This window comes from Hyla sarda, unplaced genomic scaffold (genome assembly GCF_029499605.1).
Source record: "Hyla sarda isolate aHylSar1 unplaced genomic scaffold, aHylSar1.hap1 scaffold_78, whole genome shotgun sequence".
In the NCBI taxonomy this organism is placed as follows: Eukaryota; Metazoa; Chordata; class Amphibia; order Anura; family Hylidae; genus Hyla; species Hyla sarda.
Genome location: NW_026610803.1, coordinates 162,710 through 175,000, shown reverse-complemented (window position 1 = coordinate 175,000; position 12,291 = coordinate 162,710). Strand labels below are relative to the sequence as shown.

Below are 12,291 nucleotides of genomic sequence, written 5' to 3'. Positions count from 1 at the left end.
TGGCTAAGCTGGAGGAGAAAGGCCAGTGGAACGTGGTGCCTGGTGAGTAATTCGCTGTTACCCCCCCCCCCCCCCCAACGAAAATATTTGTATTATGGCACAGTGAGATGTACCTATAGCAATTTACAGTATATGCTACCATTTAGTTTTGTATTTTGTTATGGGCACCTCTAGGATAGAAGCATGCATTGTATATTGCTATAGTAGGGTAGCATGTGCCTTATATTATTATGGGCACCTCTAGGATGGTAGCATGCACTGTATCTTGCTATAGCAGGGTGGTATGTACCATATATTGTTATGGGCACCTCTAGGATGGTAGCATGTATTGTATTTATTGCTATGGCCCATTCCAGAGGTGCCCATAGCAATATACAGTACATGTCACTCTCCTATGGGGATATACTATCCTCCTATAGGTACCTATAGCAATATAGAAATTAGAACAGTCTGTAGTACTACCTAAAAAATCTAAAAAGAAAAAGTTAAAAAAGTAAAACAAAAGACCCACATTTTATTAAACACATAATTAAAATACATTACTAATAAAAAGTTTTACAAAATTAATTATAAAAAATATATTATTTTTATAATTAAATGGCCCCTTTCTACATTTTTCATATTGCCAGCTAGATTTTTAGTTCTGTGCCCGCCCACATAAATTGAACTCTGTTTAAAAATTAATAAAAATTTTGTTCTAAAAAATATAAATTTCGTTAAATACAATTTTTTCCATCACTACTGTATCTTTTTTATTTTAATTTTTTTATGGTACCTTGCGAAATTTAACAAAAAAAGGTATCTCCATCACTTTTTTTGCATCGCTAAAGTCCAAAAAAAGAATAAAAACCGCCTGCAAAAACGCCAAAGTTAAAGCCCACATGGCGTTTTTCTTGGCATTTTTTCACTCCCATGCACTTCTTTGGGAGGAAAACGCCAAGATTTTCCCGCAAAAAAGCCATACTCTTAATTTGAGGACATTTTTGAAAACCAGCCTCTGAGCCCAAAAGAGCTGAAAACCGCCCAAAGGATTAAAAAAACACCAAAATGAAAAACGCCAAGTGGATCTGACATTTTGCAGTCACTATTCACTTGCAGCTAACATCTGGCCACAGATGTACGGCAAAATGGGCGTTTTTATCAGCGTTTTTGCAAGAAAAACCTCAGTGGAATTGCAGCCTTAAAGGGGTATTCCAGGAATTTTTTTTATTTGACTATGCTACAGGGGCTGTAAAGTTAGTGTAGTTCATAATATAGTGTCTGTACCTGTGTGTGACGGTGGTCTCACAATTCTTCTGTGATTTTTACCCCAATATTTATTTTTAACAGCATACAAAATTACTGTTGTCTCAGATTTTTCCCAGGTTGCAATGCGGCAGAGACCTGACTCACTAGTCAACTGATGACAGGGACCCTGTCTGCTTCAATGGGTGGAGGGATTACTTGGTGGGAGAGAGATCAATCCCCACGCATTCTGTCACCTAAGAGTGACTTCTTCAGGGGTGTTATCAACACCCCTGAGGAAGTCACTCAGGTGACAGAACGCGTGGGGTTCAGGAGGACACCTGTTGGACTATTACTGCCTCTGGTTCTTGCATTTTCCAGTTCCCTACCCCTACATACAATTGTGGGACTACTGATTGTCAGATCGTATTATTGGTAACAATTTGGTAGTGGGAATAGGTTACTATCATAGTATTTATATAGGTATTGATTTACTGCGCATCGAGCCATTGATATGATTGTGTAGGCAGTGTAGAAGACGCTTACATACAGGTGTCCTGGGAGAGGTCCATGGGGCTTCTCCCTGTTGTGGGAGGACACTTTTGTGTCTTTTAAATGTTTTTAATGGGGATTAGACATGTTGAATATTATTTCTTATCAGATTGGGTGTGTGCTATTGGAGGGGCAAGCTGTGCATAAGTAGCTTGCCCCCTGACTGGTGAGCAGTTAAGTGGTTAAGAAATAATACAAGCAAGGTTTTTAGCCCCCTCCCCCGCCTGTAAAACTTGTCGGTAAATATAGTGGTATGTCCCATGGGTGGGGGGAAAGGAGTGCACCAATCAGGGGTTTAATAGTTTCAGAGGTTTTCAGGGGCCCTCCGCTGAGTATTTATAGCTGTGGTGTCTCCCTTCCCCCCTCAATCTGGTCAGGACCCGGAGTTTTGCCCTCCCTCCCTTTTTTTTGTATCTCTGTTTATTGTAAGACACAGCTTGGCGGTAAGAAGACGGTGAAAGCAGGGTCAACCCGGGGTAGACCTCCACACAGGACAGTATGGCAGCACCTCTCCGGTTGGTAAGAAGCCAATCGGTGTCTTTGTTACAGTTAAATTGTTATTTATATAAGTAATTTTATAAATAAAGCTGTGGCCGATCCCCACCCACGAAAAAGTTAAATTGTGGTTGTGTCAGTTATTATTTAATTATTTATTGTAGTAAGGGGGAGGGGAAATTATAGCCTGCTAGAAGGTAATTGGGTCTCAACAGTCATGGTTTACTTATTTCTTTTGTTTAGGAAAGCTATATTAACATACATGGAAATGGGGAACCGATATTGCAATTCTTTAGACGCATGTTCTTCTGTTGTGCAGCAATAAGTACTGTTTATCCTAAACATTTATATTGGTCAGCAAATACAAAATAGTAGATAATAATATAATGATGGACTGTAGTGATATGTATAGTTTCTTGGAAAATAGTAAGTGCTTTATGTATTTCTGTAACATTTTCTTCAAACAAGTGGAGCACCAATCGGATTACCAAAACAAACAGTCCATAGTTGTGATGTACAGTGTATAACATTGAAGCGTTTGACCATAGCAGTACAGTACAGTTATAAAAAGTATATGACCCCCTTCTAAATCAAAAAGGGCCTAAATAAAGATTGTAGATATCCAGCACCCATATCTCTCATGTGAAACCAGTAAAAAAAAAAAAAATCACTGTAAAAATCAATATAAATCAGAAATAAATACAGGAAGGCCTCTGAATTAAGTCCCAAATTTTAACAAAATATTTAGGCATTTTAACGTTGAAAACAGACTACAAAATATCCTCGCTGACATTCCATGCACAGCAGGTGCTGACAGCACTAGGACCCATCGGATATGCACCGTCTCTATAAACAGCAATGCATTTCCGAGGGGTGTGAAGAGTGCAGCAGAATTCTTTTGGAAATTATCTGTTTGGAAATTCCACTATGTGAATGTAGCCTAAGGGATTTTTCCTGTTTTTAATTCTATTTAATTTATAAGCAATGCAAATGTGACAGTTTTTAATAGGAGGTTTTTACTATCAAACATACTTGAGGACTTGCGACCGCTCACTCTCAGTTCAGTCCCCAGCAGTTTCATTCCTTGCTTTCTGTAGGTGGACAAAGTGAAAAATAAATGTCTGTATGCATGGTGAGCAACTATAAATTATTCTGACAAGCTTATAGTGTACCACCAGTGCTTTTTTGAAAAATGACTATCCTTTAGCACTGTGCATGGTAGTCATCTTTCCAAATGGCATTCATTTTAAAATCTGCACCTAAATGCCTAAACAGGGCGCCATTCTCCCAGTTCCCCACCATGTACAGCTATGCTATAGGCGACTAGTGTAATATGATTCTATGTCACTGGGTCTCACACTGAGACAGGTGTTGTGGAATCGGAGCTTGAAGCTCATTTTAAAACACAAGAGTCGCCATCCGGGCAGTATGGGCAGGGGCATCATAAACAAAGTTGTCATTGGCACACTTAAAAAATGTACAGTAGGTCTGTTATGGATTTTACTGTTTGTTTTGTAGAAAATCATTTTACTGTCCCATTGCAGTCAATTTATCTTATTAGGGTATATGGCCATCACAGAGTCGGCCTCCTGTATTAAGAACACCTTCTGTGCACCATATTGGAGATGAACTGCAAACAGACTCTCAGTCTGAGGGTTCAGTAAGCAGAGACCAGTATGGTACAGAAAACATAATGGAACTATAGTAGAGGTAGAGAACATAATGGTACATGTAGTACAGGCAGAGAACATAATGGTACATGTAGCACAGTCAGAGAACATAATGGTACACAGGGCAGGCATAAAGGCGGGGCAAACCGGGTAATTGCCCAGGGCCCCATCCCCCAGGGGGCCCCCTGCGGGCTGCTCAGTGGCAGATACTGCCAACCTAATGTGGGGGAACTACAACCTAATGTGGGGAACTATACTGCCAGCCTAATGTGGGGGAACTACAACCTAATGTGGGGGAACTACAACTTAATGTGGGGGAACTATACTGCCAACCTTATGTGAGGGAAATTATACTGCCAACGTAATGTGGGCGGACCTATACTGCCAGCCTAATGTGGGGGAACTATACTGCCAGCCTAATGTGGGGGAACTACAACCTAATGGAGGAACATGACATGACATGCAGTTGAGAAAGGCAACTACAACCTAATGTGGGGGGACTACAACCTAATGTGGGGGAACTACAACCTAATGTGGGGGAACTATACTGCCAACCTAATGTGGAAGAACTATACTGCCAAACTAATGTGGGGGAACTATACTGCCAACCTAATGTGGAAGAACTATACTGCCAACCTTATGTGGGGGAACTATACTGCAAACCTAATGTGGAGGGAACTATACTGCCAACCTAATGTGGGGGAACTACAACCTAATGTGGGGGAACATGACATGATATGCAGTTGAGAAAGCAATTTTGCCAGAACGCGTGCTGCTGCGTCTTTTGTACGCTGTATATGCAGTGAAAACGACATAAAAGCATCAAAAAACAAACACAGAGTACCAGAATTTCTTTACCTATTAATGTGGGGGAACATACTGCCAACCTAATGTGGGGGAACTACAACCTAATGTGAGGGAACTATACTGCCTACCTAATGTGGGGGAACTACAACCTAATGTGGGGGGACTATACTGCCTGCCTAATGTGGGAGAACTACAGCCTAATGGGGGAACATGACATGACATGCAGTTGAGAAAGGCAATTTTGCCGGAACTGCAATCTAATGTGGGGGGACTACAACCTAATGTGGGGGAACTATACTGCCAACCTAATGTGGAAGAACTATACTGCCAAACTAATGTGGGGGAACTATACTGCCAACCTAATGTGGAAGAACTATACTGCCAACCTAATGTGGGGGAACTATACTGCAAACCTAATGTGGAGGGAACTATACTGCCAACCTAATGTGGGGGAACTACAACCTAATGTGGGGGAACTATACTGCCAACCTAATGTGGGGGAACATGACATGATATGCAGTTGAGAAAGCAATTTTGCCAGAACGCATGCTGCTGCGTCTTTTGTACACTGTATATGCAGTGAAAATGATATAAAAGCATCAAAAAAACAACCACAGAGTACCGGGATTTCTTTACCTATTAATGTGGGGGAATATACTGCCAACCTAATGTGGGGGAACTACAACCTAATGTGAGGGAACTATACTGCCTACCTAATTTGGGGGAACTACAACCTAATGTGGGGGAACTACAACCTAATGTGGGGGAACTATACTGCCAACCTAATGTGGGGGAACTATACTGCCAACCTAATGTGGGGGAACTACAACCTAATATGGGGGAATTATACTTCCTTATCTAATGTGGGGAAACTACAACCTAATGTGGGGTAACTATACTGCCTACCTAACGTGGGGGAACTACAGCCTAATGTGGGGAAACTATACTGCCAACCTAATGTGGGGACACTATAGTCCCAACCTAATGTGGGGGAACTATACTGCCAACCTGATGCAGGGGGAACTATGCTGCCAACCTAATGTGAGGGAACTATACTGCCTACCTAATGTGAGGGAACTATAACCTAATATGGGGGAACTATACTGCCTATCTAATGTTGGGAAACTACAACCTAATGTGGGGTAACTATACTGCCTACCTAACGTGGGGGACCTACAGCCTAATGTAGGGGAACTATACTGCAAACCTAATGTGGGGGAACTATACAAAAATATAAAATTGTACTATTCTGATCCCTATAACTCTTATTTTTCTGTTTCTGTTTACAATTGCTTTTTAGATATTTTTTTATGGTATTTGAAGTGACCAAAAATGTGCACATCTGGTTAGTGCACTATTACGACTTTTGGGGCCCCACTTTTGATTTTGCCCAGGGCCATGCTAAGCCTAAAACCGGCCCTGATGGTACATGTAGTACAGGCAGAAAACAAAATAGTACATGTAGTACAGGCAGAAAACATAATGGTACATGTAGTACAGGCAGAGAACATAATGGTACATGTAGTACAGGCAGAGAACATTATGGTACATGTAGTACAGGCAGAGAACATAAAGGAATATGTAGTACAGGCAGAGAACATTATGGTACGTGCAGCACACGCAGAGATCATGCACTGAACAAATAGAAAGCAGTATAGTACATACATTGTAGTACAGATAGAGAGCAGTACTATACATGTAGTACAGGTACAAATCAGTACAGTACATTTAGCTCAGATAGATAGCAGTACAGTACACATAATACAAGCAGACATCAGAACTGTAGATGTAGTACAATACAATATACTCTAGTACAACAAGCAAAGGTGCTGGGTAATCTTCTTTGGCACACAGTGTTGTTTGCAGAGGCGTTGCTATAGGGAGTGCACAAGTGACAGCCGCTCCATGGCCCAGTGCCCAAGAAGACACCTGGATTCTACATAATACATTGTAAGTGGGGCAGGCTTGTAGATTGTGCAGTAGGGCTCAGTAGCTTCAATTGATGCCTCTTATGAAGTAAGATGTCACATACATTCATAGCCCAAGAACTGCATTACATCCACTTGCCTGATGCTTTGAAAGATGTCAGTTCTACATCCTGTGAATAAAAGAAAAGAAAGGTTTATTTATAAAAAAAATTAATTTGTAACAATTTTTGTATCTGAATTGCTTCTGGTTTTACAAATTAACCTTGATTATCACATTGATATTGACTATTAGATACAGTGCATATTAATAATGATTATTTTAACCATGTGTAAGGGAATGGCATAAACAACAAAAACATCTGCAGTGCCAAAGCTTGCCTAACCCTGTCCAAGGGAATATATGTACCACACGATGAGGGTTTGTGAGTGATGACAAAACCAAGTTATTTCAGCATAGCGGTGTGCCAAAGTCCATGGTGGTCTGAAGGGACATAAGTAAAATAACTTCCAAATGATCAATGTTGAGGGAGTATACTGATAGGGCAACAACTTTAAGGACATCAGCCAGAATCGCTTTAAATGAAAAGAAGCAGAACATTTACATAGGTTGCAACCCAAAGCTCCGTATTACTAAGAGTTATTATTCAGTATATAGGGGAGGATGTGATATGATAGAGCAGGAGGTTGATGGGTAAATTAAAGAGGAGAGGGGATAGGGGGCAGCCCTGGTTGGTTCTTTTTAAAAGGTCAATTGGGGGTGTCAGAAAGGAAGAGGGAAATGAACACTATGTAAATTGGGAGTTCTTTTAGAAAGACTTGGCCAAAGTTCTGTCTAAGCAGTGTCCTCTCCAAAAATCGAACCTTGTCAAAAGCTTTCTCTGCATCCAAGCTTAGCAGCATGGACAGAAGTTGGTCAAGGTCTGTCATTCACAATGTAGCTGCCACCACTGCACATAAATTCTTTTCCAAGCGCCTATAAGTGATAAAGTGTATTTGTGATGGATGCACTATTGAAGGAAGAAAAATCTAAAGTCTGTCCGGGAGGTGCTTCAAATGTAGCACCTCCCGCACCCCTGTCCGGAAATAGTACATTTCATTATCAGTAATCCATAGAATTTAGCAACGTGGTGTCCAATTCATCATTCTCCAGTTTTTTCTTAGTGTTATATGTATACATTGTGATTTGTGGAGTGAATTAGAGCACGGATTTGCAAAACTGCATAAGGATTATCAAGTATTAAAATGGAAGTGAATATAGTGGACGAAACTGGAGGCAGTATAATAAGTGCAGGGAGAACGGACATGGGGAATGTCTTTTCTTTATGTGAAAGGAAAGATGAGATCCACATGGTCAGCACTAAAACTTTAGAGATTAAGATACATACCCTAGCCGATAAAGAAATGAAGCTTTTCTGGACCATCAACTCACTACAGGCTTACACTTATAACCACTGCACTCCAAGAGGGCTACGGCCATATAAAGCACCTTCACAATTTACAGATAATCCAGCTTTTGTGCAGAAAAGAAATGAGTAACAACTTAAACACTCTTAATTTACAACAATTAGTGTTAGAACAGAATCGTTTGGAATACAAAAAAATTACTACAGACCTATGTATAGCCCATCAGTAGTAAAAAAGCAGATTAACAGATATCAATTATCGACCTTCAATAGCAATTTGGAAAAAATTTTTTTATTGCGCAGGTAACGATCAAAGAAATAAAAAGAAAAACTGTTACGAGATAAAAAAGATTTTGAATTAAAACAAATATTTTCATGGAACAAAAATAAAAACCAACAAGGAGGGAGAGGCTACAGAATAATGCATTCACCGGTACAGCACAGTCTAAAAACAAAAGCTTAAGATTATTTTACTACAGAGTCTGAGTCTAGTCCTTATGATTCGGAATCAGGAAGAAATAACAGGTTTTCGGGGGACAAGTACCCACCCGGTCAGGAACAGGGACGCGACGGAAAGGAAGAAGAAAATTTCTTACTCAAAAGAAGTTATATAAAAGGAAAACTGTATCGTGGTGAGATGCCAACAAAACCCTAGTAATAAATCTGACAGATATTGCGGTTTCCAATGAAGGTGTGACAGTACTCAATAAAGGACTCAATTTTGGTCTTAGAGAAAATTTAGATTTTTCGGTGTTTGAGGAAGAATTGTTTAAGTCAGTTAGAAAAATGTATTAAGAGAAATATTTCACCGTTATGCATAGACAAAAAATAAAAAAAGAAAGAAAGAAATTGCACCATTGGAGGGGGAGACACAATGCATGGAGGGACCACTTGGTTTCTGGATGGCACGAGGCCTGGAGTTAGAAAATTATGCTTCAGTACGGGAGTTAATGGAGCTTTGGGATTAGGGGGAAGTGATTCCTCCTGAAAAAGAAGTTGGAGTAGAGGAAAGGGACTTTTACCGTGGTGGAAATCAATCCACCTTTAATCCTCCAACAATCCCAGGAAGTCCCATAGATGTTTTTTTTAACATGCTGTATGACATCACATTGATTTATCCAAAGGCAGGTTTTAATTTTACAAGGAAAGAACAGCAAGCATTGGATTGGCTGGGAAATAACAAGGACATTATGGTGTCCAAAGCCGATAAAGGCAGTTCTGTTGTAGTTTGGTGGAAATGGGACTATGACTATGAATTAAATAAACAGCTGGACAACACCAATGTATATGAAAAACTAACCGAGGACCCCACTAATAAGATCATGGGGAGGGTATGTAGTTTTTTAAGAAAATATGTGGAGCTTGGAATTATTAACGAAAAAAAAGCAGATAAATTAATTCTATAATACCCATCCAAACCACACATATATATTTTGACCAAAACACATAAAAAACAGCACACCCTTCCAGGACGCCCAATACTGGCTGCAATTGGATCCCCAACACAAGCACTATCAGGGTATATTGAATGGCTCATCTCCCCTCTACTGAAGCAGATCCCCATTTTTTTTGAGAGATTCGGGTGATCTTATATTAGCCCTACGTGAATTTCAATGGTCGTACAACTATAGCCTGGCCTCCATAGACATGGAGAGCTTGTACACCTGCATCCCTCATGATGCGGGTGTACAGGCTCTCGAAACATTTTTATCGTCCACAGACAAATCATCAAAATTCGTAAAATTTGTTACTGAAGCCTAGTTTACTACACTACACTAGTTTTAACCAATAACTACTTCCAAAGTGAAGGTAAATGGTTCAAACAATTATTGGGGACTGCGATGGGGTCTCCAATATCATGTTTTCGGGCTAACATTTTTTGGGGAATTTTTGAACAATACTACATATTTACACTTTTAAATCCATTCCTCGAGCATATAAAATTGATTTTACGACATGTGGACGATGTTCTAGTTATATGGTGGGGCACATCTGCCCAGTTTACAGAATTTGTCACATATCTAAATGACAAATGAAATTAATATGTTTTTTACATCGGTATTCGGGGTAATACGTTGGAATTTTTAGATGTAAAAATAGAGATATTAAATGGAGAGATAACCACATCAGGTTTTAGAAAAAACACGGCAAAAAATGCCATACTCCACTATAATTCCTCTCACCCAAAAAAAGTAAAAACCAGTGTTCCATACAGCCAACTAGTACGTTTAAAATGAATAAATGCTGATCCTGTTATCTTCTCCCAACAAGCGGACGAACTGGAGAAGCGCTTGGTTGCCAGGGGATATCCCTGAAAAGTCCTCACCCAGGCAAGAGAAAAGATTGAGAAAGTACCTAGAGAACAATTGTTAATTAACAAAAGGAAAAAATGAGATATGCAACAAGCTATTTTTTCTTTTGAAAACAGGCCATTGAATGAAAAAATTTGAAGATGTATTTATTCAAACTTGTTCATCTTACAGAGTGATCTGGACATTTTGGATATTACAAAAAAATAAACCAATCATTACATACAAATGAAATAAAACTATAAGGGATTATCTGAAAGGAAAAGAAAAAACAATCAAAAAACTATCTGGCTTGAAAATGAGAACATGGGGGGAAATTACGCATGTGGCTCATGCTCATACTGCGACGCTAATCTGAAAAAGAAGGAATTTAACCTGTGTGGATACACTATAAATGTGAAATAATTTATAACATGTAGGTCAAAAATGGTTGTCTACTGCATCATTTGTCCGTGTGGTCGATATTACATAGGAAAAACCATACGTCCCCTTTTCCATCGCATACGGGAACATATGAGATCTTTCATTACAGGAAAGGGTTCAGCAAGACTAATAGATCACATACAAAAGTTTGATAAGAATGATTACAAACAAAGGAACTTCACAACTTTGGAAAAAGTGGATACAGCAATGAAGGGGAAGAATAAACATCAAACACTACTATTGAAGGAATCCAAGGGGATTCTATGGGTAGATGCTTCCAGCCCTATAGGGCTTAATGATAAAAATGAGCTTGGAGCTCTGTCATAAGTTACTCTATCCCCATCAAATCCTATTCACATGAGCAGTACTCTACACTGTTAACCCCCTTTTTATGTTAGGCACATAAAGAGTTAACACTCACCTTGACAAGTTTTTTTTAATTCACTTATTCTTTTTGACAGAGGGGGTTAAATAAGTGGAGCAATATGATCACGTGTATACTGCCTGACGAAGAACCGTTTGGCATGATATGGTCCATGGCTGGCATCCGAGCTCCCCGCGTTCCATCTACCTCCTCCCTGCCGAAGATACATACCCCGTTGGTGTTGAGTAGCATATCTAGGATACGAACCGGGTGAGTGCTCCGTCCTTCATTTTCTTGGTGGTGATTGTATTTGGAGTTTTCTTTATATTCGTGAAGCACCTCCCACACTCCTGTCCGGAAATAGTATGTTCCATTATCAGTAATCCATAGAATTTAGCAGCGCGGTGTCCAGCGCCAATTCATCATTCTCCAGTTTTTTCTTAGTGTTATAAGAAATAAACTCTGTTCAATGGGTGAATATAAAAAGGAAGCTGGTAGAGTGCTGAGCTAGGAAGTCTCCAGGCTGCTAAACTGAGTTGTGGTAAAATGCAGTCATGTCCAGTTTCCTGCTTCTGGGAATCTGTAGAGCAGGTGAGGAAGGTGGGAGTGGTTCACATACAGATGGCGACAGTGTTCACGGCTCAATAAATGTGCCCAACTGATTGAGTGTTGGGTGACCATAAAGTCCAGATATAGTAATTTACATCAGTTGCTGATGAGAGAGAGCACTGGTTAAGGATTACCAGTAAAGCAGAACTGAGACCAATGGGCCTTTAATGCCTTTAAATTGCTAGATCGAGGATTAAGAGCAATTTCTTCATAATGCACTGAAGGAATGCAGCAAAGGAAAGTTATAAGAAAGAGACCACAGCATCATCCAGTGGCCATACTGGAGAACTGCATGTAAGGCCAATTCAGAAGCCAAAAGTATAGAATGCAATGAAAAGTACACTGGAGTTGGTTGATTTCAGTGAGTTCTCTGTGGGGAGAGGCAAGGTACGAGTGTCTCTCCAGTACCCTTGCAGATACTGTGGTCAACAGCGATGAATGTTGTGTTTCCCAGCTCAGAGCAGAGAGGCACAGGGGATGCATGTGCCTTTTGCACACTCAGAGGGC

The 12,291-nt window shown here is 40.0% G+C and overlaps 1 protein-coding gene across 4 annotated transcripts in view; it reads right to left on the bottom strand.

The window, feature by feature from the left end:
- The window catches only part of LOC130346290 (adhesion G-protein coupled receptor D2-like), a 194,256-nt gene that overhangs the window by 32,004 nt on the left and 149,961 nt on the right, over positions 1 to 12,291 (bottom strand). The window contains exons 24-25 of one of the 4 annotated variants that reach the window (XR_008884620.1): positions 4,633 to 6,846; positions 166 to 4,496 (exon numbers count right to left, since the gene is read on the bottom strand). Coding sequence is in view for 1 of the 4 variants with exons in the window: in XM_056554532.1 (XP_056410507.1) it covers positions 6,802 to 6,846 (45 nt within the window). In the remaining 3 variants the exon portion in view is untranslated. Of the gene's footprint in view, positions 1 to 165; positions 6,847 to 12,291 lie in introns of those variants that run through there. The other 3 variants (XR_008884621.1, XR_008884619.1, XM_056554532.1) reach the window with 3 other exon arrangements.